The sequence below is a fragment of the Trichosurus vulpecula genome, chromosome 4 (assembly GCF_011100635.1).
Source record: "Trichosurus vulpecula isolate mTriVul1 chromosome 4, mTriVul1.pri, whole genome shotgun sequence".
NCBI lineage: Eukaryota > Metazoa > Chordata > Mammalia > Diprotodontia > Phalangeridae > Trichosurus > Trichosurus vulpecula.
In genome coordinates this window covers 190,346,439-190,372,863 of record NC_050576.1, presented here as the reverse complement: position 1 = coordinate 190,372,863, position 26,425 = coordinate 190,346,439, and the positions used below count along the sequence as shown (strand labels likewise).

The following is a 26,425-nucleotide window of genomic DNA, read 5'->3' as shown; positions in this document are numbered from 1 at the left end:
TGTTCAGGTCTCTGGATTGGAATAAGAGATGGAAATGGACAGGCTTGCAGTTGATTGGTGTGTTGGCGGTGGGGGTTTAAGGGGCGGGCCCACTAGTGACTGGCCCTCGAAGCCTGGAGAGAGGGTTCCACTGCGGGGGGGAGGCTGGGGCCCAGGTCCCCGGAAACCCCTGTCGCTTTAGGACCCAGAAGGGCCCGTCCCCCAGCGGCCGCTAAGAGAAGGGCACCGGCTCAGTTCTCAGGCAGCAGCGGCTGTGGCAGAGGGAGAGAAAGACAGAGGAAAAGGGGAGTCGGGGGGGAGGGAAGCAGGCAGACAGGCAGGCAGGCCGGAACAGAGGGGGAGCGGAGCCCGGACCGAGCTGGGGCTGTGCGAAAGAACAGTGACAGCAGCATACGAATCTCGAAGAGCTCCGAGGCAAGACCATGGCTCCCGGGGTCCCCCGGCCCCCAGAGATCCGAATCTGCCATCCCGGGTGGGGGATGGACTGACTGCCTGCTTGCCTGTCTCTCGCTGACACCGCCGCCTACAATGTGAACCGGATTCCGCCCGCCGCTTGTTCGGGGGGAGGGGTGGGGAGGGAGGGGGGCTTCGACTGTGGTCTGCCGCTTGTTCTGGGGGGGTCAGATTCGAGCGAGCCCCTTGGAGGGTTTTGGGGGGGGAGGGGATCCGGACGGTAGCCGGTCCCTTGTTCGGAGGAGGGGCAGAGAAAGGGGGGATGCGAACCCGGCTCCCCCCATCATGATGAAGACGGAGCCGCGCGGCCCCGGGGGCCCCCTTCGGAGCGCTTCCCCTCACCGCAGCGCCTATGAGGCTGGTATCCAGGCCCTGAAAGCCCCGTCCGACACCCCAGGGGCAGACGAGGCCCCGAAGGTTCCCCATCACAAGAAATATGGCTCCAACGTCCACCGGATCAAGAGCATGTTCCTCCAGATGGGGACTGCTGGGCCTCCCGGCGGCTGGGGAGAGGGGAGCAGCGGTGCTGGGGGAGCCGGGCCGCCGGAGACCCCTCCCCGGGTGCCTGAGCGCTCGGTGCGCCTCTCCCTGCCCCGGGCCAGCAGCCTCAACGAGAACGTGGACCACAGCGCGCTGCTGAAGCTGGGCACCAGCGTGTCGGAGCGGGTGAGCCGCTTCGACTCCAAGCCGGCGCAGCCGCCCCAGCCAGCGCTGCCGCCCCAGCCGCTGTCCAGGCTGCAGGAGACAAGGAAGTTGTTCGAGCGCAGCCCCGCCGGGGCGGCGGCCGGGCCGGGCGGCGACAAGGAAGCCGCCACCCGGCGGCTCCTGAGACAGGAGCGGGCCAGCCTGCAGGACCGGAAGCTGGACGTGGTGGTGCGCTTCAACGGCAGCACCGAGGCTCTGGACAAGCTGGACACCGACGCCGTGTCCCCGACCGTCAGCCAGCTGAGCGCTGTCTTCGAGAAGGCGGACTTAAGGTCTGGCCTCCACCGGGGACCCGGGGCTCCGCCGCTCAACTCCAAGCTGGTCAGCAAGAGGTCTCGGGCTTTCCTGCCTACGCCTCCCGCCCCATCGGGTGATGGGCCCACTGAGAAGGAGCGGGGCCCTGGAGGGCAGCCGCAGCCTCAGGGGCAGCCCCAGCAGCCACTTCATCGCTCGGCACCAGTCCGCCCGCCCCCCAAACCCCGGGAGGTGCGCAAGATTAAGCCGGTGGAGGTGGAGGAAAGTGGGGAATCGGAGGCCGAGGCAGCAGCTGGAGAGGTGATCGAGGCTGAGGTGACCGTTCACGCGGCCCTAGAGAACGGGGCCGTGGCTGCAGCGGTCCCCGCCGGACCCCCAGAGGAGCAGAGAGCTCAAGCTGCCCCGGAGGATGAAGGGGACGGAGAGAGGGGAGTAGGGGTCTCGGGGGGAAGCCGGGTGCCTGACGTGGCCCCCGAGGAAGGGGATGAGTCCAAGAGGGAGGACTTCTCCGAAGCGGACTTAGTGGACGTGAGCGCCTATAGTGGGCTTGGGGAGGACTCTGGCGGTAGTGGACTGGAGGAGGAGGAGGAAGAGGACGACGAGGAGGAGGAAGATGGAGAGCCCCCCTACGAGCCAGAATCGGGGTGTGTAGAGATCCCAGGGCTCTCGGAGGAGGAGGAGCCGGTCCCCAGCCGGAAGATCCATTTCAGTACTGCACCCATCCAAGTAAGTGAGGTCCCTTGGCACCCACTCCCCCCCAACCCCCTGCCATGTGCGCTCTGCCCGCCTCCGCCCTGCCAGCTGAGGTTGGCACGTTGAGTCAGCTCCCTCATTGGTGGGAACCCTGCCCCCTCCTAGCTATTCCCTGCAGCCCTGACCCAGAAGTGATTATATTTGGGAGGGGGTATTGCTTAGTTAGAACTATTTATATGGGATAAAATGAAGCTCATCAGAGTCTCCCTCAAGAAGCTGTGCCCTGTGTCGGAGTAAGGGCAGGCACTAGGCTAGCATTGCAGCAGTCCCCTCCCCATGCCCTACATCTCCTGCTTCCCCCTCCAGCGGGGGTGGCTGTCAGGGAGGGTATCTACAGTTAGCCATCCTTCAGGTCCCCTTTGGCGTGCTGGCCTACTCTTCCCTTCCCCCCCCCCCACCTCCAACTATGTGTCAGAGGGAGAAGGTGGGGAGGGAGGAAGAGGAGGTGACTCTCCCTTTCCTGCTCACCCACACAGCTGCCTGGGGCAGGCAGTCTATGCCCTGCCCTTGATAATGCCAGATTATTTTTCCCATTCCCAGAAATCCCTTCATTCAGGGAGCCTGGGGGCAGACAGTGGCATAGTTGGGGGATGGGGATGGGGAGAAGAGGGTAGCAGCCTGAGAGCTCCTTTAGAGAAGACTCCAAACTTAATGGAGAGGGCACACCAAAAAAGGCGGATGGAACAAACCTGAGAGATCGTTGCCCTCCTCCCCCTCCCCCAAAGGGGAGGGGAGCAGAAGGAAGCAGCGCTTTCCCCAGTCCTGTCTAAGTCAGCATTTCCCCCATTTCAACTTTGCAGAAGTGAAAGGGGGAAGTAGCAAAGGGAGAGCTCAGGAGTAGGATCACATGACTCCTAGGGTGGTAGGCAGGTGATAGGGTCTAGGGACTTTCTACCTCTGGGGACTTCCCTCCCACCCATCCCCACCCCCACCTCACGGGAACTCCTGAAGGACCAGGGTTTTCCATGGTGGTGTTAATAAAGATGGATTGAGATCTCCAGGGTGAGGAGTTTGAGATCTGGCTCAGGAAGGGTGCTGGAGGGGCTGGAAGGGAGGCCTTCTTGACTTCCTATGAGTGAGACCCCCTGGGGATATCAAGAAAAAAGGGCTGGGGGAATGGAGACAATCTAGAAAGGGAAAGAGTCTGATTCATGCCCCCTCCTTCTTTATAATCATTTAAAGGGCCAGATGCACCAAGGCTCCAAAGAACCTACCCTAGTGGTAGATTCCATTTGTGAGATCATAATGACCCCTGGCCCCCATAACTGAATAGAATGTTAGAGCTAGAAAAAGGGATCTTAAAGATTGCTTAGTCCTACCCTTTTATTTTACCGAGGATAAAATTGAGACTAGCAGGCTCTTTCCACACTCCTTCAGTAAGAGTGAAAAGGAGGTGGGGGGAGGGAGTCTGGAAGCCTTGAACTGCTTCTCCATTAAGATTCCCCTTTCTAAGCCCTAGTAACCCGCCCCCCCCCCACACACACACGCTCACTACCATGCCTAATAAATGGTTTTGATTCTTTAGATGAGAATAAAGTATATTAAGGTTGTTGTGTGTGTGTGTGTGTGTGTGTGTGTGTGTGTGTGTAGACAGAGGATTCAGCACAGATGATTGGAACCCCAGCATTTCCGTAGCTTCCTTTCCTCCATGGCTTTGAACTCCCTCACCCAGATCTAACCCTAGAACTAAGACTCCAGAATTCTTTGGCTTGGGTAACTCTGGGGCCTGGTCTTCTCTTCTCTATCCCTCCTGGTCCTAGACTGGCATGAGGGGCTAGCATTCCATTCCCCCCCCCCATCTGTTTGTTTATCATTTCCATAACAACCTCATGGCCAATGACCAGCCCTTCCTTCCCTAGGGATTGGGAGAGGCAAAATTTCCCTTCCCTAGTCCCTGAGCTCTCCCCTTCCAGCCAGATGCAAATGGGCAGGGTTAAAGGTGGGTGGTTGCACCCCTCACTTACAATCAGGACCTGTGTTATACCCCTGGGTAGTGGGAGCAGAGGGTCCAGGCTCTGCTGCCATTTCACCAGCCAAATCTCCCCCAATCAGATGAAGCCATAGAGTCATTGAATGAATGTCAGAACTGGGAAGGGACCTTAGAAACAGATCACTCTAGTCAATTCCTTCCTTTCACAGAGGAGGAAACAGAATCATTTGAAGGAAAATGACTTGCCCAAGGTCACACACACAATTAATGGCAGAGACGAGCCTAAAACCCAGACCTTTTGACTTCTCTTCCATTCATAGCATGCTGTCCTTTTTCTCAGGGTGTAGGGAGGAGATAAAAGCTTGGTAGGGAGAAGGGAGAGGAGAAGTAAGAAATGTGGATTCCTCTGACCCATTGAGAAGACCCCTTGGGACAGGTGAGGCTATCAGGAATTGTTTGACCTTGTTTCTCTAGGTCCAGGATATTCTGGCACCCAGAAAATGTTTGACAAGAGCCCCTTGCAACCTGTGACTCTGAGAGGTTAACAGACTTTTAACCTTGACCTTTAGAAAACCCAACTCTATAATTGAGGCCTTAGGTTAAAGACTTGTATAAGTGTGAGCTGTAAATGACTTATGTTCTATGACTTATGACCTTTGGGGGGATTTCCTGCTCTTCCACCTGAAATTGTGATGTTGGGGATCTGTCCCTCAGCCCATTCTCCAGGGACATTGATAACCCTTTGACAACTGGGATCCCAAAGCTATAAGACCCATAAACTGATGCCTCTGAAGAAGGGTGGAGGGTGGGTTCAGTCAACAAGCATTTACCTGGCTTGGATGACTGTGTAGTTGTACCAGACCCCTCTGGGGCCTAGAGAGAAACATAAGACTCCAGCTCATCTCATTGGGGAGATAAGACATACACACCCCATGGGAAGATAGCTAACTTGACAAGGCATCTGTATGATAAGTGCCTGCCAGAGTGTGAGGTGCAGACAATGAGTGGTGTAGGATTCAGAGGAAGGAGAGATCCCTGTGGGCTTAGGTGAGCTGAGAAGGCTTCAGGGAGATAGCAAATTTGGAGCTGAGCCTTCAAAGTTTGGTTAGGATTTTGATAGGAAAGAGAGGAGAAGAAAGGGCCTGGCCTGGGTGGTTTGGGTGTGAGCAAAGGCATGGAGCTGAATTTGAGAGACTGGGGTCTAACGAATAACTTACCAGTTGGACCTGCTATCAGTAACACCTGAGTTCAAATCCTGCTTCTAACTCTCACTAGCTTGTGTGACCCTGAGAAAATCACCCTGAACTTTCATTCTCTCGTCTGTAAAATGGGTCAATAATAAATCCTACTTCACAGGGCTGTTGTGAGGACCATTTGGGATAAAAAACGCTTTTAAAGCCTTGATGGTACTATATAAATGTGAGTTATTATTATTACTTGGGGGCAGGGGAAGGGGACAGTGAGTAGACCCAGTTGGTGATGGTTCCTGTAGGGGAGTATTGGGAAGTGAGAGAATAAGAATGAAAAGATATGCACAGGTCACCACCCATAGCTGGCCCCTGGAGTTTAATCTGCCAAAATCACCTGGGTTCTGGTTCCAGCTTTGACATTAGCTACCCAAGTTCTGTACCCTCTTCAGACCTCAGTTTCTCTTCTGTAAAATGAGAAGGTTGTACTAGATGGGCTGGCCCGAAAATTTTGTTCTAAAGGTCCCTGCCAGCTCTAACATTCTGTGACTCTTTGTCCCCATCCCCCAACTCACAGTTTGGATGGAAGACTGGGGCCCAAGCAGAACAGAGGACTCAGGGGTATCTATACTGCCCTCATTCCATTGAGCAGAAAAATGAGATTGCCCTGGTCCTGGCATTAGAGTGAAGTTGGGATGCTTTCTGTGGGGCATGGGGGGAAGTAAGAGAAGCTAGTGCTCCCCTCCCACTAGCCCAGGCTGTCAGATGGCCTCAGTCCCCCCACCCCTCGCCCCTGCCTGGCACTGAATGGTGCCAACCTGTCGTTAGAAGCATTGAAGCATGAAAATGCCACCATGCCCAAAATGATCCTCATAATCTGCCACTGTGGACACCCACACATACACCACACCTCAGGCCCAAAGACAGGCACCTTTTCACAGAATGGGCCCTGCATGGGGCTGGCATTTGCAGTGCTGAGAACCCTTAAGGACGCTGTCCCTGTTCTGTATCTGTTATATCGTCTGGGAGCAGAGAGGACACCCTTTGGAGAGGCTGGCCCTGTTTAGAGCTCCTTGGATTCCTCAAAGCTTCTCTTAAGTCAGGACAGTGGCATTGGCCCTGGTGCCTTCAAGCAGGCATTCTTTACAGAGCCTCAGGTGGCATGACCCATTGGGCAGACCGGAACATTTTATGGTGCCCTAGTGAGACTAAAGAAGTTCAGGCTTCACTCCCTAGGCATGCCCATGGGCACTGCTGGTGAAGTGATATCTGATTATAGGGAAGTAGGGAGATGGGGTAAGGAGTGGGGAAGATATTGAATGTCCTTTTTCTCTCCTAGTGGAAGAGATCCCTGTGGGAGGTGCCAAAAGAAAATGTGGGCTCTGTTAGGGGTGTCTTTTTTTGGAGGGGGTTGTTTTTGTTTTTTTCAGTCTTAAATGAGGACAGTCTTAATTCAGTGACCTGATATGTGGGCACTGGAGGGTGCAACGAGAGAAATCGTGGGCCACTATGATCACATGAAGAAAAGCCCTTCTCTCTAAAGGAGAAGGGGGGAGAGAGGAAGGCCTGTAATTTTTCCCCCTTGCCTCCCCTCCCCCCAATGTCTTCTCCCCATCCCCCAGAAATCAGGTTACAGGCAGACACAGGATTCTTCTGTGTCCTCTCTGGCTTCTGTCCTGTTGTTTCTCCTTTTCTTTATCCATTTCTTTCTTGCTCTTCTCTCCCTCCCCTCCCCCCATCCCTGTCTCACACCCAATCCCCTCCTCTTTCTCCCCATCTGGCTCCCTCCATACTCATCTCTATTTTCCTCTTGTGTTTTCCCATCCTTTTTCTCCTCCCCTCCTTTTTTCCTTGGCCTTTTATTTCTCTTTCATTTTTCATCCTGTATGATTTTCTCTCCCTCATCTCTCTCATCTCTGTCTCTGGGTTGCTCTCTGTTACTAGCTTTCTGGGTCTGGCTGGTTTTCGATCTCTGGCTTATCATTTCATTGCTTTTAGAGCGAGAGACCATGTAGTTAACCTTCATCACTTGACAGAGTGAGAAATGAGGTCCGGAGAGGCCAAGTGATTTGCCCAAGTCCGCACAGGTAGGGGACGTTGTGGGCCTGAGGAAAGTGTACCAAGAGAGGAGGAGGAGTGAGCAACTTGCTGCCTTGGCCTTGGTTGCCACCCTGGGTTACCCTGGGCCAAGCTTTTCTCCTCCTCCAGCCCCATTCCTCCTTCCCTGTCCCCCTCCAACTTTCCTCTTTCCTATGCCCAGGTGTTCAGCACATACTCCAATGAAGACTATGACCGTCGCAATGAGGATGTGGATCCCATGGCAGCTTCAGCTGAATATGAGCTGGAGAAGCGGGTGGAGAGGCTGGAGCTATTCCCTGTGGAACTGGACAAGGGTGAGGTGGGAGCTTGGGGGGTGCTCTTCTCCTCCCCAGGCTCAGAGTCTTTCTCTTCCCCAGCTTTAGTTTACTGATCTACTTGCTCACTGGCCCCCACACTCAGTCACCCATGATCCTCCTCTCTCATTCCTGCGTTCCCACCACCACAGTCTTACCCTATATGTTCTGTGACTCAGGGCCAACATAGAACAAGGTCACAAGAAGCAGCGTCCCTCTCACCTTTTGTGGTTCGGTGGTGCATCCCTTCTCCCTCCCTCCCACATTGTAGCGCTTTGTCTGAGGTCTGCTTTTCTGTTGTCTCCTAGACTCATTCCCCTTCTTGCTCTTCCCCCTCTCCCCTCCTCCCTATCAAAACCTACTCTTTGGGAACACTCACTTAGAAAGGATGAGATAAAACAATTTTTCAGTTCTCCGCTCAACACAGTACTTGCTCATTGCAGAGCCCGGGTAAAAGGGAAGGAATGAAGGGAGGGAAGGGAGGCAGGGAAGGAGGAAGAAAAGAAGGAAGGAAGGAAGGAAGGAAGGAAGGAAGGAAGGAAGGGAGGAAGGGAGGAAGGGAGGGAGGAAGAAAGAAAGAAAGAAAAAAGAAAGAAAAGAAGGAAAGAGGGAGAAGAGGGAGAAAGGGGAGGAAGGAAAGAAGGAAGGAGAAAGAAAGGAAAAGAAAACAGGGAGGGAAGGAAAGGAGAAAAAGATTGAGGGAAGAAAAAAGAAAGAAGGAAGGAAAGAGGGAGGGAGGGTAAGCAGAGAAGAAGGAAGGAACGACAGGAAAAAGGAAGGGAGCGGGGTATACATATCAAAGTGTTAATGACTAATGGAAGCTTGCCCTTCTTAAGTCCTACCCTATGCCCCCTCCCGAGGGTATTTACATTTTAACCTGATAGAATAGCTGGAGCATTTCAGGGTTTGGCCCAGAGAGGCCTCTCTCTATGCAAGGCTCCAGATGGAAGCCTTCTCAGGTCCCTCAATCCCACCTCATGGGTGGCCAATCTACTCTAAGCACAACCTCAGCTTCCTCACACATGGCTTTGCTTGTTTCTTGACCCCTGTCACAACCACACACCATAACCATCTGCTAGCACAATAACACACATTGACCTGGACCTTATCATCCCCCTATCTACATTCCAATAGAATCAAAACTCCTAAAAGGCCTGGAAGGTTTAATTTGTCTTTGTATCTTCTGGTTTAACACAATGCCCTGCTCACAGCAGGTACTAAATAAATATTTGTTAGATTGTTAGATTGAATAACAGCCGATTCACCATCATGTAGCTATGGGACTGACACCAATCTCTATCACAATCATTCACAGATGAACACTGTCATCAACCCTTGCCTCCATCGGAATATCACCCACCCAAAATCATCAGCCTCATCAGATCCAAAGCTGTCACCATCATGGCATGTGCCATCACCTAGTCCCCTCTATAGCCAAAATATGGTCACCAACCCTCCCTCAGAATGGTACACCAGTCTTTTTTTTGGAGCCTCAGTACAGCTAACCACACCTAACTGCCCCTCCACTTGCTATAGCTTTCCATAAAGCCCTCGTGGCCCGCTGGACTTCATGTCAGGAAGACCTGAGATCAAATCCTGCCTTAGACACTTCCTAGCTATGTGACCCTGGGCAAGTCACTTCCCCTCTTATCTCAGTTTCCTCATTTGTAAAATGCGTATAATAATAGCATCTACATCCCAGGCTTCTGTGAGATCAAAGGAGACAGCCTATGTACAGAAGGTTAGGGAGGACAGGAAGCGATCAGGAGGGTGAGTGGCATTCCTTGGCAATGAAGGGGTTTCACTAGGATAAAAGCATCCCACTCTAGGAAGGCTGGGGCAGCATAAGGATTAAGATGAGAATGGGTGATCCCAGGGGTAAGGTTTAGCCCCAGGGAATGGGAGGAAGGTTGATCAGCACTTAGGGAAGGGACGGTTAAATTAGAGCTCTCCCTTGACCAGCTACTTCTTCCTATGTTCCCACTACCCACCTGGCCTACGCCCCAGCCTCCCTTATACTTTGCTCCCAACCCAGGGCCATCCCACCAAATTTCTATCTGTCTGCTGACCTTCTCCCTTAGCCTACCCATTGTTTGTTGGACATATTTCGAGTCCCTTCCCAGAGCACCTTGAGTGTATATCCCCCTCCCAAGTGTACACATGGCAAGTTCTGATCCTCCTCCCTACTACCCAATCCAGAGCCTACGGAATGGCACTGACCTCTCCCTTCCCATCTGCCCCTTTGCAGACTCAGAAGGCCTGGGCATTAGTATCATCGGCATGGGTGCTGGGGCTGACATGGGCCTGGAGAAGCTGGGCATCTTTGTCAAGACTGTGACAGAGGGGGGCGCTGCGCATCGTGATGGCAGGTAACTATCCCCTTCCCATCCCACCCATCCCCAGCACCACCCCTGTCTTCCTCCAGAGTAGGGACTGAGAGCTGATGTGGTACTTCTCCCGGTTTCCTTTGTAGGCAGGATTAAAACCTGGTTTGGGGGTAGAAGGTTCTGGGTTATTCTCTAGGTCATGGATTTCCCCCGGGAATCCTCAGTTGTATTGTCTCAGTGGGGGTTAATAAGATCATAGATGTCCAGTTGGAAGAGGCGTGGGAGGTCATTTGATCCAACTCCTCATTTTATAGATGAGGGATTGGAGGTCAAGGGAAGGAAGGGTTGTGCAGGTAGGTAAGAGTCAAAGATGAATTTGAACTCAAATCTTTTAACTTTAGAGTTAATACTCCTACTATACCATGATGTTGGGGGTTTTTGGGGGGGGGGCAGGGAAGGGTGAGGCAATCAGGGTTAAGTGACTTGCCCAGGGTCACACAACTAGAAAGTGTCAAGTGTCTGAGGTCAAATTTGAACCCAGCTCCTCCTGACTCCAAGGCCAGTGCTCTATCCACGGCATCACCTAGCTGCCCCTGTACCATGATGTTTTACAGAGAGAGGGCTTAACAAGAGGCTCAAACCCAGAGCCTTGATGTGAAGAGGTTTCTGCCTTACTAGCAGAGCTAGCCGGGCTATTAGGAAGATTAGGATAGTGGCGGGAAGAGAAGCAGGCCAGGAAGGGAGCCTTAGCGCCACGGATGATGGAGGTCGATGAATTGTGGCAGCCATGGGTGGCAGAGTTTTAGGGGGATGTGTGCAAGAGGCTACAGACTGGATTTGGGGGATGTGGTTTCCATGAGCAATCAATGCCCATGAATTGTTGAATGGAGTGGGTTGCATGGGTTTGTGGTGTGTAAGTGTGTGAAGGCAGGCATCTTGTCTGGTATTTTCGTGCCATCTGAAATGTGTCTTCATAATTATGTAGCAGCCTTTCAGAGGAGCTGAGTAGCTATGCACCTGGGTGCTGGAATGTGTTAAGTGAATTGCCATTGGGGGTGCAGTCTATACTTGCTGTGAGTGAGTGTAAATAGCAATTGTTTCTGTTCTGGCCAGAAATTCTGAGGGTCTTCCCCTCCCAGCCTGATTCTTCTGTGAAGGCAAACTAGGCCATCTTTTGCCTCAATTCTAACCTAACCTTTAATTACCGAATGGGCATTGTCTCAGACAAACTGAGTCCTGGGAAAGACCTTAGCTTGAAAAGGCCAGGGTCTCCCACTGCATCTGGGGCCATCGCCAGTCTGTCTTGACCTATGTCTTGCCATTGGACTACCATGACTCTGGAGGGGACAGTGAGGCTGATGGCTTTGCACAGCCCCACCTCACTTAAATCTAATTCACTTGAGAGTCAAGACCTCACCTGATGTCATTGGTTCTCTTTGAGAAAGATAGACCACCACCACCACCAAGAGCAACAATCTATACTTGCTGTAGTGGGTGACAGCATGCTTCCCAAATTCCCCGTGACACTAAGGGTGTACACAGATGGTGTAGGCACTCACAGAGGTGTGTTGTGGCATTTTGTATGTGTGAATAGACTATTACAAGAATTGTGTTTCTGAGTCCAGGTTGGTTTGGGGCAGCTTCTGAGCTTTGTCAAGATATGAATTTCTTTTCCTAGTCTGAATCCCCAGAGCAGAGATAATAATGGCCACAGCCATACTCATCCCTTACCTTTCCATTCAGCTTTAGAGACTTTTCCAAGCACTTTCAGGACAGGCCTAGCTGTGGCTGGTTGAGTGGGTGTGTGTAGAGATGCCAATTTCTGGTTCTTTGGTTCTCTGTGTCTGCCCAGGCACTTCTCTGGGCGTTTGTACGCACGCGCATGGGTGGGAGGAACCTGTTTACAATGGACTGGTTTCCTCTGTTTCCCGTATGGGGTCCTGTGGGAACATCACTGGAGTTCCAGGGAAGATGGAGGATGTGGGGGAGGCCTCTTCCCACTTTCCACTCCTCTCTCTACTCCCCCTTCCCCTTCAGTGCATTAAGTCTGGGTCACTCACAGTCTCTGTCACCCTCTTGTGGGGACAACAGGGGAGAAAGAAACAACTGGAGCCATAGGAAGGAAACAAGCAGTTATGAAGTGCCTACTATGATCCAGGCACTGTGCCAAGTGCTGGTTGGGAATCGTCATATGTATGTACAAGGGTGTTGCATGCTTGTTTTATGAATATAGACCTATTTTTTGGTAAGGAGAGGTACAGATATGTATTTTCGTGTGTTTGCATGTTCTATGTGTATACGTGTATGCCATACCATTCTTTTAGAGACAGAATTGGCCCTCTGGGCCACCTATTCCACCACCTTCAATTTACAGATTAGGAAGCCAAAGCCGGAGAGATGAGTCTGTCAGTCAATTATTTGACAGATGAAATGACTTGCCCTGTGTCACATGGGTCCCAGAGGTAGGATTCAAACTCAGGTCCTCAGGAGCACTAAATCCTATACTCCTTCCACTACAACATTTGGGATGCACCTCTCCTTGTATACACGGATATAGACAAACTTGTGTGCTTTCTTTATGGTGTATGTATGTTAAGGGGCGAGGCAGGATTTGAGCAAAAAAGCCAGTATTTGTAAGTTCCTTTAAGGTTTGCCAAAGAGTTTACAGATATTATCTCATTTGATCCTCACAGCAGCCCTAGGAAGTGGGTGCTATTATTATCCTATTTGACAGATGGGAAACTGAGGCAGGCAGATTAAGTGACCTGCCCAGTGTCATGCAGTAAGTGTCTAAGGCAGGTTATCACAGGTCTCCCTCACTCCAGGTTTCCCTTCTCCTTCAGTTCTAATTCATTCCTCCCTCACCTCGGGTCCCACTGAGTTGGTAAGAAGGTGCTGGGAATGGTAGAATTTAAAAGGACTACTTGAAAGAGGAGGCATGCAGTGGCTCTGCCCATTTATGCCCATGTCTGTATTGTCATCACCAGCGTTTCTATATGACTCGGTGTCCATGTGAATGTGCCGCAGTTTGTGTATATGTATGTTTGCGTCTAGGAAATCATACTTCGTTGGATACCTGTGTATCTTTGTCTCAGAAAGCATGTCTATATATGAGTGCATATGTCTGGCTAGGAAAACATGTCTTTGTTTATCTGTATGTTTGTCTGCCTTGGAAGAGTGTGTGTGTGTGTGTGTGTGTGTGTGTGTGTGTGAGAGAGAGAGAGAGAGAGAGAGAGAGAGAGAGAGACAGAGAGACAGAGAGAAGAGAGACAGACAGAGAGAAGGAGGGAGAGAGAAAAGGAGGGAGAGAGAGAGACGACAGAGAGAGAGAGAGACTGAGAAAGAGAAAAAGAGAAAGAGCGAAAGAGAGAGAGAGAGAGACACTGAGAGTCAGACAGAGAGAGACAGAGACAGAGAGGATACCTAAGACTGAACCAGCACCTAAGGCTAGAGGCTCCTGCATGATTCTGCAAATGCTCAGAGGGCCTGACAGAGGGGGAGTTGCTGATGGAGAGGGAGCTTGTGAACAGCTCCTGGTGTCTTTTCTTAGGTCCTCCTCCTCCCCTGGAGGGGAGGGGTGAAGCTGTCACTGGGCTGATGGAATCTGGCTCAGGTGGTGATGGGCCCAGTCCTCCTGAGCAGGGGACCTGGAGCCTGATGCCCTCTCCAGTTCTCTACCTTCTTCTTTTCCTAGGATCCAAGTGAATGACCTCCTGGTGGAAGTGGACGGGACCAGCTTGGTGGGCGTGACTCAGAGCTTTGCAGCTTCTGTGCTTAGGAACACCAAGGGCCGAGTGCGGTGAGAAACTCTGGGTATTGGGAGAAGGGGGGGGTGTTGGAACCCCAAGCTTCTTAGCAATCAGCCAACCAAACTATGCCCGCCTACAGCAGAGTTGGCCCCAGCCAGCCACATGAGATTAGGCTTTTGCCTCAGGGATTAAGCCATAGAATGGACCATTGTTGGGTCCTTTTTTTCAGTCATGTCTGACTCTTCCTGGTCACATTTGGGGCTGTCCTGGCAGAGACACTGGAGTGGTTTGTCATTTCCTTCTCCAGGTCATTTTACAGATAAGGAAACTGAGGCAAACAGGGTTAAGTACTTGCCCAGGGTCATACAGTATAAGGCTGGATCTGAGCCCAGATCTTACTGACTGCAGGCCCAGCACTCTATTCACTGCACTACACAATCTTCCCCAACTCTACTGTCCATAGCCTCCTCGTCCAGCCCTGGTGACTAAGGTGGGAAGGAGAGAGCTTCAAAATTATTGGGGGGCAAATGCTCTAAATCAGGTATTCTTACCCTGGGCTCCACAAACTTGTTTTTAAAAACTTGTATTTCAATCTAATTGGTTTCCTTTGTAATTTTTCTTTTATGCATTTAAAAATATTATTCTGAGAAAGGGTCCATGATGTAAAAGAGGCTGAGAACCCTTGCTCTTTAGGGAACCTTTATAATCCCCTCCCAGATCTCTTCTGCCTTTTTTTTCTAACCAGCTTTTCCCTCATTTGTCTCAAATCTTCCTAAATGCTGTCTCCAATCTTCTTCTGATTCTCAAGCCCTCACTGTATACCTCTTCCTCCAAGTAGTCTTAGATTACATCATTCCTTGAACCCCCCTACCAGCTCAGTGGGACATTGATTAGAAATGAAGGAGGAATGAATCAGAACTGGGTGGCAGGGATTACAGACTGGCCCATAGCAAACCACACCCCCCAACCCATCTCCAATTTCTTTCCTCCCATCTCCTTTCTTGCCTTTGTCCATTTCTTACCTTCATCTCCACTGCTACCATTACTTCTCCCCATCCTGACCCTGGGGAGAAGGAAACTGCTCTCCTGGGAAGGGGTGGTGGTCAGGACATGAGCAATAGAGAAACAGGAAGTGTGTGTGTGTGTGTGTGTGTGTGTGTGTGTGTGTGTGTATGTGTGTGTATGTGGTGTGTGGTGTATGGAGGAGGCATGATTCGGGGGGCCTAGGCCTTCTACCATTTCCTTTTCATCCTAATCTCCCTTCTTCATCTCCCCTCCCCTTCCTGAAGATCAGTGGGCAGGAGGATACCCAAAACACTCTTCTCATATCCCTTAGTCCTGTTAGCGTGACCCTCTCTTCCCTTCTAACACCTTGTGTCCACACCCAAAGGATTTGTTTCCATTCCTACCAATATTTTCATCCATTCATTCAACAAGCATTTATTAAGGCACCTAATACATCAGAAACATCTCTGTTAGATGCTAGGAAAATTGTTTGTTTCTTTTTAAAGCTCACTAAGACATGTTTCCTGCCTTTATGTTGTTTATAATATACAAGAGGCAATGGAACCCACAACAATAGATATTAAAAGAGTGAGAATAGTTTGTGGAAGGCCGGAAATGCCAGGCTAAAGAGTCTGAATTTGATGTCGTCAATAAACACTTAAGTGTCTGCTACATTCCAGATACTGTGCTAAGTGTTGGGGATATGAAGAAAGGCAAAAGACAGTGTCTATAGGTGGACTGAGAGATACCTGGGAGGGGGAGTGGGGGTATTAAAGGATTCTGAGCAGGGGAGTAACTCAATCAGCTGTGTGCACAGGTAAGACTAACCAGGCATCATTGGGAAGTAGGAGGTAGGAGGAAGGAGGCAGGGAGCTCTTCAGGAAGGTGAGTCAGGAATCCAGGGAGGTGAGGGAGTCTTTCCTCGGGTGGTGACTGTGGGACAAGATGGTAGATGGACATACACGATATAAGTTCCATAAGTTGTATCAACAGGGCTTGACGATGGATTGGCTGTTGAGGGATGATGATGAGGCCAAGGAAAGAGGAAAGTCAAAGATAACAGCAAGGCTTCCAGTCTGGCTGACTGAATGGAAAGTGGTGTTGTTGCCAGAAAGAGAGAAATCAGGAAAAAGATGACTATTTCTGTATTGAACAGGTTGATTGAGATGTCTAGTAAGCAGTTGGAAATTTGGAGTTGAAGCCTGGCAGAGATCACTCAAGAAATGTACAATGATCCCTTCCACATCTCAAGGGTTAGGGGTGCAGCACCCTTGTGATCCGGAAAACTTGAGCAAAATTTTTTAGCCCTCCCTTCATGCCAGATAAGACATTTGATGTTTTGCTTTTTCTTCAATGGGGTGTTTAGAGTACCTTATTGTAAAATTTGGGTTAAGTATTTGGTCATATGTAGGTCAGTCTTAAGTAAAACTACTATACACACATTTTATGCATTTCTGAGTTTCTAAACTTTATCTGTATCATCTGCTAGCCTATGTGCATCATCTGTGGCTTCTACAAAACTACCCCCCCAATTCCCATTTAATGTCTTAGGCCGACCCTAGATATATCAAAACCATAATGGAGAAAGTCACAATGAGGAAGACATAACTATATATTAGCACCTTCTACATACCAGGCACATAGAAACAGTCTCTGCCTTCAAGGAGCTGACCTTCTGGGGACGAGGAGGCTGGGCAAACATATATTAGTACAAAGTAAATATGAAGTAAATACAAAGTAATAGGAAAGGTCCCACGCAGGAGATGGCACTTGGTGGATCGGTACTGCAGCTATAGTTTGGGGGCCCACCTGCATGGAGCTACAGCTCTGAGTGAATGAGGTGGCTGAGTCCAAAATGAATCATTTTCTTTCTGCCTAAACTCCCCCTTCTCCTACCTTTGCTATTACTCTAAAGGACAATGCCCTCCTCCCAGTCCCTCAGGCTCCTCATACACACACTCCATCTCCCAGCTCCTGGCATTTTCTTTGGTCCATGTGTCTGGAACATTCTTCCTTCTCATCTCCACCATTTGCTTCCCTGGCTTTCTTTAAGCTCTGACTAAAAGCCCATCTTCCATAGGGAGCTTTTCCCAACCCCTCCCAGGGGTGAGGAACCTTCGGTGTTGAAGCCACATGTGGCCCTCTAGAGGTCCTCAAGTGTAGCCCTTTGACTTTGGATTCAGTCATAGGGCCACGCTTGGGGACCTAGAGGGCCACATGTGGTCTCAAAGCCACATATTCCCCACCCCTGTAAGTCCTTCCCTCTGTATGTTAGTTTGTTGTCTCCCCTATTAGATTCTAAACTCCTTGAGGACAGAGACTGTGTTTTGCCTCTTTTTGTCATGCCAGAACTTCGCGCCTTGCCTGTAAGTCCCTCCCCCTGTATGTTAGCTTGTTGTCTCCCCTATTATATTCTAAACTCCTTGAGGACAGAGACTGTGTTTTGACTCTTTTTGTGGAGCCAGAACTTCACACCGTGCCTGGGACATAGTAGGCACTTAATAGATGCTGATTTATTGATTAATTGAAGAAAAGAGAAGAAGACATAGCATAGAATGTTGCCAGACAGGGGTGTGCTGGAACCAGCACTAAAGTCCAAGAGAGCCAATTTTAGAATTTTCGGTGTGAGCATTTACACCTTGGAAATCAGCAAAAGCTATAAATCAAGGCATCATTTACTGTTTTCTTGATTGTCTAGACTCAAGAAAGTGATGGAGAAAAATGTTAATGCTGAAAAATAAACTTAAAAATGTGTCATGCATAAATTTGGAGGGAGGAGAGGAGGAGAAAGCTGCTTGTTAAACATTTTACCAGCACACTCCTGGTCCCAGATAAAGACAAGGAGGCGGTACAATTCTTCCAGTAATAGGGAGTTAGGAAAACTGAGGGAGTGGAGTATCTCTAAGAGGAAGAGTCTGTTGTCCTTTGTCCTTCATTCTTGAGTGAGTTCATGGAGAAGGACTGAGGGGAAGCAATGCTGCTCTTTGACCATTTGCACATGGTATGTAAAGATCCCACTTCCATCCCCTCTAGCATCTCCTTTTCTTCCTCTGAGACAAGCTTATAAGGTCAGGTTATCTATCTAGGAAAAAAACTTAGTAGGGCTCCCCTTTGAGGGAGTGGCCTTGAGAGGCAGATGGGGGCAGGGCACGGTGGATAGAGCAATCAGCTGGACTCAGGAAACCTGAGCTAACATCCAGTCTTAGACACTAGCAGTATGACCCTGGACAAGTCACTTAACCTCTGTTTGCCTCAGTTTCCTCAGCTGTACCTTCCAAGGTTGCTGGGAGGATCAAATGAAATATTTGTAAAAAGCACTTAGCCCAATGCCTGGCATATTTTTGTTGTTATTCAGTAGTTTTCAATGGTGTCAACTCTTCATGACCATATTTGGGGTTTTCTTGGCAAAGATACTGGAGTGGTTTGGTTCCTTCTCCAGCTCATTTTACAGGTGAAGAAACTGAAGCAAACAGGGTTAAGGGACTTCTCCAGGACATATACTACGCATTATACAAATGCTAGGGCAGGTAGTGGTACAGTGGATAGAACACCAGGCCTGGAGTCAGGAAGACTCATCTTTCTGAGTTCAAATCCAGCCTCAGACACTTACTGGATGTGTGGCTATGGGCAAGTCACTTAACTCTATTTACCTCAGTTTCCTCATCTGTAAAATGAGCTGGAGAAGAAAATGGCAAACCACTCCAGTATCTTTGCCAAGAAAACCCTAACTCAGGTATGAAGAGCTGGAAATGATTGAAATGACTGAACAACAACAAAAGAATAGACAAAGACTGTGAAGAAGGAAACACATAGGGGACAAATGGTATCTGCAGAACGATATCAACTGCTGTGGCCCAGTTTATGCCTAGGATATCTCTCATATCTGCTCCCTCCACCCTCTTTCCCCACCAGGCCCCACTCCTTCAAAAACCCAGCTCTTAACACAGAAAGTTCCAGAGTGGGGGTAGCTAGGTGGTGCAGTGAGTAGAGCACTGGCCCTGAAGTCAGGAGGACCTGAGTTCAAATCTGGCCTCAGGCACTTGACACACTTACTAGCTGTGTGACCTTGGGTGAGTCACTTAACCCCAACTACCCTGCCTTCCCCCCTCCAAAAAAAAAAAAAGAAAGTTCTAGAGGGGTCTGTTCAGGGGTATGTTGGAGCCAGCTCTTACTAGCTCCAGAGAGCTGGTTGTTAAATTTCAGTGTGATCATTTGCCCCTCAGAAATCATTAAATATTCAGTGTGAGCATTTATATTTTAGAAATCAGCAAACTCTACAAATAAGGTCTTGATTTATTTCTGTTGATTACCTAGGCTTAAGAAAGTGATAGAGGAAATGTTAATGCAAGCTAAACTTAAAAGCGTGTTGTGCACATTTACCAGCCCACCACCGAAACAATGACATTTCTCTCCTTCTTCCCTCCCTCCAAACCTTGCAGGTTTCTGATTGGGCGGGAACGTCCAGGAGAGCAGAGCGAGGTGGCCCAACTGATCCAGCAGACCCTGGAGCAGGAGCGGTGGCAGCGAGAAATGATGGAGCAGAGATACGCCCAGTATGCCGAAGAGGATGAAGAGGTAGTCTAGATACCTGGTGAAACCCCAATGAATTGCCCGTCCTTTGGCCTCACCAGACAGTGTGGGTGCCATCTGGTGGTCATTTGGGGTATCACACCCTCACCTCTGCACCTTCCCCACACTCAATGATTATGCTCCTAGCATTACGTATCCTCTGAGAGGGATATAACAGATGCTTAAGAAATGTATGTTGAATACAAAAATATATTAGACATCCTCCCTGACCACTGGGGGATTATGGTATAGTATGTATGTGTGTGTGTGTATATACATATATTACATGTATATGAAATAGAAGATTTATAGCCTCAAAAAACAATATACTATAGTGTATGCAAAATGTTGTTATTACAGTTGTTATAATAATAATAACTAGTTGCACTTTAAGGTTTTCAAAGCATTTAGATATTAGCTAATTATTATGCTAATTCACAATATTTGTTAATCAGTAGCTCAAAGGAGGAAGAGGACAGAAAGGGCTGCATGGCCATGACTTACAGAGTGACTTACATCCAGAGTGGAGTCAGCCTGGGCCATGGCCATCCATTCTCCATCGGTCATTATTAGCTCAAAGGCTGCTATGACTTTGGGCAAATCTCTTCTGCTCTTTGGGCCTCAGTTTCCTATCTTTTGGGGGAAGGGATTGGATTGGATGGTTTCTACAGTCTCTTTCCTTTCCATACCATGAGAAGTCCTGATTTCTTTCCCACCGTTCCTCCTCAAGGTTAAGTATGGCTCAGCATCTCTTAAAAGCCATTTATGGCTCTGTTGGTCATCGATTTGTCCAATCCTTTTTTGAATCCACTTATATTTCCTGCCTATCTCTCTTTGGGTTAGAGTTTCATATACTTATTACTTGCTGTGTACCTTTTGTCTGTCCTGTCTCCCTTTACCCCTAAGGACTATTCCAGATATATAGTCCCTATTAACCATTGAAATGTTTTTTGTAAAGAAAGTGAATTGGACACTGTACCTGAGGGCAGATTCTAGCCTGATAGGGAGCTTTGGGAATACGCCCAAGGCAGAGACAGAGCTTCTAAATGGACAGAGCTATAGCCCTAAAGTCTGGGGATGGGTGGGTGGGTAGGTGGAGTCCAGGTGAGGAAGAGAGGGAGGAGTGAGGAAGGGTCTAGGATATGGTTTTCGTGACAGCCTTATTTCCCTCCCTTCAGACAGGCGAGTACGCCACAGATGAAGATGAGGAGATGAGCCCTACATTCCCGGGCAGTGAAATGGCCATAGAGGTGTTTGAGCTGGCGGAGAATGAGGACGCCTTGTCTCCAGTAGAGATGGAGCCCGAGAAGCTGGTGCACAAGTTTAAGGAGGTGGGGGTGGGGGTGGGCTCCCAGGGGTTGCAGAGGGAAGGGGGATGGGGGTGCCCAACCGCTGGGGTGTCGTCCTGAGCGGACTTTGGGCTGAACCATTTTCTCCTCTCTTCCTGACAGCTCCAGATCAAGCATGCTGTCACTGAGGCTGAGATCCAGCAGCTGAAAAGAAAGGTAAGGGCCTGTCCTGGGGTACCCTGGACTTGTTTGGGTCTGTTTGGTGGGAGTTGGTTGGGGCTTTATCACTGTAAGTTCCTTGGGTGTAGAGGCTGCTTCCTTCTGTGTATTTGTATCCCTAATACAATGCCTGACACATAGTAGGTTCTTAGTAAATAATTGTGAATGGATAGCTCCAGTGATTGACGCTTTCAGAGACTGTAAGGCTCCCTTAACACACACACACACACACACACACACACACACACACACACATTCTCTCCCTCTCTCTCTCCCTCTCTCCCTCTCTCCCTCTCCCTCTCTCCTTCTCCCTTCCTCCCTGTCTGTCCCTCCCTCCCTCTCTCTCTCTCCCTCCCCACCTCCCCCACTCTCACTCCTGGCCTGGAGCAGTCAGAGAAGGCTTTCTAGAGGAGAAGGAACTTACCTGTACCTTGAAAGGCACAGGATTTGGGTAGGCTAGAGGGAGAAGGTTTAGCTTTTCATGAGTAATGAATTCCTTCAGTAATGACTGCAGCATGTCCCAATGTACCTCCTCCACGATATTTAAGTGGTGAGTGGAGAGGTGCTCAGGAGGTAGCTGGAAGTGTGTATCTGGAGCTCAAGAGCTCAGTCTGGTGTAGAAATAGAGATTTGGGAGTCATCCAAATAGAAGTGATAGTTGAAGCTGGGAGATAACATCATTTCTCCAAAGGAGAGAATGTGGAGACAGTATAGCAGGGCACCAAGAACTGAGCTCCTGGGGAAGCTCACAATTATAGGATGCGAAGAGGAAGAGCAATTGGCAGAGAAGGCAGGGGCTTGGGGGTGTGCAGTAGAAAAAGCAGACCAGGATGTCATAGACTTATTCTGCCATTTACCACCATCTTGCCTCTCTCAGCCTCAGTTTCCCCATCTATAAGATTAGACATGGCCTCTACAATCCTTTTCAGTTCTGAAGCTATCATCTTATGATTATGGTCTTACAGAAAAAGTCTTTGGGTTTGACACGTCCATAGACATGTGGCCCATAGGGTTTTCATAGTCGAGGGCAGGGGTACTTCCTTTCTCTGCCTCTGATCCTTCTTCTCTGGTGCCTTCTCAGCTTCAGGGTTTGGAGCAGGAGAAGGGCCAATGGCGAGCTGAGAAGGCACAGCTGGAGCAGAGCGTGGAGGAAAACAAGGAGCGAATGGAGAAGCTGGAGGGCTACTGGGGGGAGGCACAGAGCCTGTGCCAGGCTGTGGATGAGCACCTCAGGGAGACCCAGGCCCAGTACCAGGCCCTGGAGAGAAAGTACAGCAAAGCCAAGCGGCTCATTAAGGACTACCAGCAGAAGTATGGACCGGGGCAAGGGTCCTGGGGGAGAGGGAGGAGGCTCAGGGGCCACAGGGAGGGATGCCAGTGTGCTTCTGGAGGAACTCTGAGAAGATCACGGTGCAAAGGGGAAATCTGGGGAATGGTGGATCTGAGCCAAGGGGAGACAACATGGCAGATTTGAACGAGCACAAGCTTTGGAGTTACAGAACCTGGGTTTGAATACCATCTCTTAGGCTTACCACCTTGTTATCTTGGTTAAGTCACCTAACCTCCATGAACTTTAGTTTCCTCCTTTTTAAAATGAGGGAGTTAGACTAAATGGCCTTTGAGATTTCTTCTAGTTCTCCATTGATGATCTAGGCTGACCAGAGGGAGGTGGGCTAAGGAGTATGGATGGGGAGGGGGCACTAAATGGAAGTTGGTACACATTCGAGGTGAGGTACTAGTGAAAGGCATTTGAGAGGTCAGAGATCCAAAGGACCCGAACACCTCGAATTGGGGGTCCCGAAGACAGGAAACGTCTTACGTCTTTTTAGCAACTCCTAACAGAAGTCTAAGGAAGGTGTGGATCTCCATAGGATAGGACCAGGCAGATAGGTGCCCAGGGTGTGTGTGTAGGGGGCAGGGGCTGATCAGAAAAACCAGGATGCACAAGTCCTCAGGTGGTAAGTATCCAGAGCAGAAGAGGTCTGCAGGGCAAAGGCTCTTAGAGCTGAGAAAGAGAATGGAACCTAATATTATGGGAAAAGAGTCCCAGGGAGATGAGGGTGATGAGCAGAAGAGGTCTGCAGGGCAAAGGCTCTTAGAGCTGAGAAAGAGAATGGAACCTAATATTATGGGAAAAGAGTCCCAGGGAGATGAGGGTGTTCCCCAAAGATCAGCCTCCAAAGAGAATCAAACCCTTATTGACTCTCATCTCTTAGACAAGAGGTAGAAAAAGGCAGCTAGGTGGTGAATAGCACAGGCCCTGGAGTCTGGAGGACCTGAGATTAAATCCACCCTCAGATACTTATTAGCTGTGTGACTTTGGGTGAGTCATTAACCCCAATTGCCTCCAAAAAAAGAAGAGAATAGAGGTAGAAACTGAGATTCTGGAGTTTTTCTTCATCTTGAATCCTAGGAACTTGGTCCCCTGCTTCTCACTACTTTTTATACTTCCCCCCTACCCAATACACACATCCTGAGGAGGAATTGATCTCTAGGGGTACCTGGGAGAAACCTCTTTGTGGGGCAATCCTGGACACAGGGACACCAGGGTTCTTCATAGAACCCCCCATTATGGGGAAGTATGGGACTTAGGGCATCGGAGATGCCTGGGTCCCTCTTTGGAGAGATATGAGAACTTGAACTCCTAGATCTCATTTCTTCCTTTGGCATAAGAATCTCTGCCAATGCTTGAGTCCAGTGCCCAGTCCTGATCTACCCTCATCTCTTCTTTTCCCAAAGGGAGATCGAGTTCCTGAAGAAGGAAACTGCACAGCGTCGGGTGCTGGAAGAATCGGAGCTTGCTCGGAAGGAGGAGATAGACAAACTCCGGGACAAGGTAGGGTAGCCCAATCTGTTTCTCCTCCTCTCCCATTACCCTGCCTCCATCCAATCATCAGAGACATTGCAAGGCTCATATTGAGCTAACTAGCTGGCACAGAGTGATGAGGTGGCACCCTCAGAGACTTGGGATTGAGTGACACCACAGTGTGGAGAGGGGATCACTGGGGTTAGCTTCTTGGGAGGTCAATCCTGGAAAGCTAGAATACCCGGATTTGATTCCTGAAGGGAGTTTTCTAGGAGACTGGGGGCGGAAATGGAAGTGAGGGAAGTTCTTCCCCGCCCACCCAGTTGTCTTCACACTGGTGGAGCCAAGCTTAGGTATTGTCCCAGTCCATGCCCAGGCTTTTCATAGGTTGTCATGCCAGCCAATCTGCTATGGAGGGAATCCAAGAGGCAAATGCTGCATGTTTCATGTGTTCCCCCACCCTTCCCCTATAAAAAGGCAGAGACACGAGGTGGGGAGGGGAGGGAGAGACAGAGGCAGAGGGACAGAGAGACAGAGAGAGACAGACAGATCAAGGAGACAGAGACATGGAGAGACAAGGATGGAGCATCGGGAAGAGAATCAGAGTATCTGAGAGAGAGTCCAAAAGGAAGAGAGACAGAGACCAAGAGGAAAGACCCAGAGATTAACTCCTCCACCTCCACCCCCACCCCCACCCCCACCCCAGTGGTCTCAGATACTCACATGTACCTGCTGCAGCTGTGGCCCATGGGGATGAGGACACCCTACCTTTTCTCCTTTAGGAAGTGTGTAGCTTTGGGGAGAAGTGGTCAGGTCTACTGCCAACCAGCTCTTCCACTTTGCTCATTTTCCCTAGCCTGGCCTGATTACTTGTATTTTTTTTCTTTCAGATTTCGGAACTAGAGGGGAACCTACAGACAATGAGGAATTCCAATTCCACTTAACACATACCCAATCCCCAGTCAATATCTAACCACCCACCCCTGGATTTTCCCTTCCTCTTCTCCCCATCCTCTCCTCCCTCCCTCCCCCCACCCCAATCTTTACCCTTTCTTTTCCACTCCCCACCTGGGGACAGGTGCCCCAATTCTCTCCTTCCCATCCCAACCCCGTATCCCTCCTTGCTTCAGGGACCAGAGGAACAGCTGGGAAGGCCTCTGGACTTAGGGCTCAACTGGGTTAATCTTTCATTTGTCAAGTCAGAGCCTAAGCAGAAGTGGCTGGGGAGGGTGACTTCCCTCCCTTGGCCTGTGTCCATCCTGAAAGACAGTTTTGCCACCACCTCCCCAAGACTGAGGGTGCTGCCCAGGGTGGAGGGAGACTCCTGATGACTTTGAGGGGTGCTATGGGGTGATCCCTCTTGCTGTCTCTGGGCACGTCGGCGGGGTGGTTTCTGAATGGACAAATGGACCCACCGCCCACCACCCAAACTGTCCAACTCCAAGCCACTGCCTCCAAACTGGAATGGGAAGGGAAGTAGCTGGAGACTTTGGGGAGCGGCCACTGCACTTCTTGGCCAGCTCTTTCCCCTTTCCACTGCCCCTGCCCCAAAGATCTCAAAAACTGAAGGGGCTGCCCTGTGTCCCCACCAGGGCCCCCAGGACCTCTTGGCTGTAGACTTCATTCCTGACTCATCCTCTCTTTCCCCACTCCACTTCACCTCGGGGATCAATTTGCTGTCTCAGTTTCATCCTGCTCCTCCTGCTTCTGGGGTGAGGGGGGAGCTTCCCTCTCCTGTGACCCAATGCCTCTCCCCCAACCCTGCCTTCCCTGGATTCTGGTCCAAGGGCCTAGGGCAGGGTGGATAGAACAAGGGATGCTTGGAAGCTCGGTCAAGCCCTGCATTGACTTCTGGTTGGTTTATTTCCCTTTCCTGGTATCCACGGAGGGGAATCGAGAGGGAGCCGAGGGAGAGCCCAGGACACTTGGGTCGCCAACCTCCTACTCCTGGCTTCCCTGGGGCAGACTCCATTAGGTCAGTCTTCTCCCTGATCCCACTCCCTCCTCGATGAGTTTTGTGCCCCTTCCTCACCATCCTCACCCTGCAGGTGCCAAATAGTGATAGAATTCTTTTGTCCCTTTTAGTTCCTGGGCCTCTGGTGGAGACAGGTGGAGAAAGGGGGCAGGTGGAAAACTCACTCTTTCTGGCTGTTTAGACTCTGAATGTTAACTCTTCAACTCCTAGTCCTGGGTCAGGGCTCCTTTGAATAGTCTCTCTTCAGGGCACCCCTCTTCCTCCCAGTGCCTGTTGAGGGTAAAAACTCAACCTCTCAGTGGCTTAAGCCTTCCTGGCTCCCACTTTTTTGGTTCAATGCCACCTTCTCAGTTTCTACATCTCAGCCCATATCTCTCTCTCTGTCTCTCTCTCTGTCTCTGTCTCTCTGTCTCTCTCTCTCTCTGTCTCTCTGTCTCTCTCTCTGTCTCTCTCTCTCTCTGTCTCTCTCTCTCTATCTCTCTCTGTCTCTCTCTGTCTCTCTCTCCCTGGTCCCCTGGTCCCTTCTTCTCCTTGGAGATGGATGGTAGGCTGCCCACAGACCAATTTTCTAAATAAGACCTCCTCTTCCTACATTTCCCCTCCCCAGTCTCCACAGACATACCCTTTCCCCCAAGATTGGGACTTGGACCAAGGGAGGAGAGACCCCAACATTTCCTCCCCACCTCCACCACCTTCAGACTCTATCTCCCACTTAGTTTTTTTGTTTTGTTTTGGTTTTTCATTTTCTATCTTTTTTTCCACAACCCCTGCAGTCCCAGGCAGGGATGGGTGGGTGGGTGGGGGTGGGAG

The 26,425-nt window shown here is 50.1% G+C and overlaps 1 protein-coding gene across 1 annotated transcript; it reads left to right on the top strand.

Moving 5' to 3' along the window:
- The first annotated feature begins 705 nt into the window (after positions 1-705).
- Positions 706-26,036, top strand: PPP1R9B (protein phosphatase 1 regulatory subunit 9B). Its single transcript, XM_036755112.1, has 10 exons — positions 706-2,139; positions 7,544-7,676; positions 9,925-10,045; positions 13,698-13,802; positions 19,197-19,332; positions 20,505-20,657; positions 20,778-20,831; positions 21,916-22,145; positions 23,574-23,670; positions 24,531-26,036. Exons 1-10 carry the CDS (start codon positions 739-741, stop codon positions 24,582-24,584), a joined length of 2,484 nt encoding a protein of 827 aa, XP_036611007.1. The 5' UTR covers positions 706-738; the 3' UTR covers positions 24,585-26,036.
- The last annotated feature ends 389 nt before the right edge of the window (positions 26,037-26,425 follow it).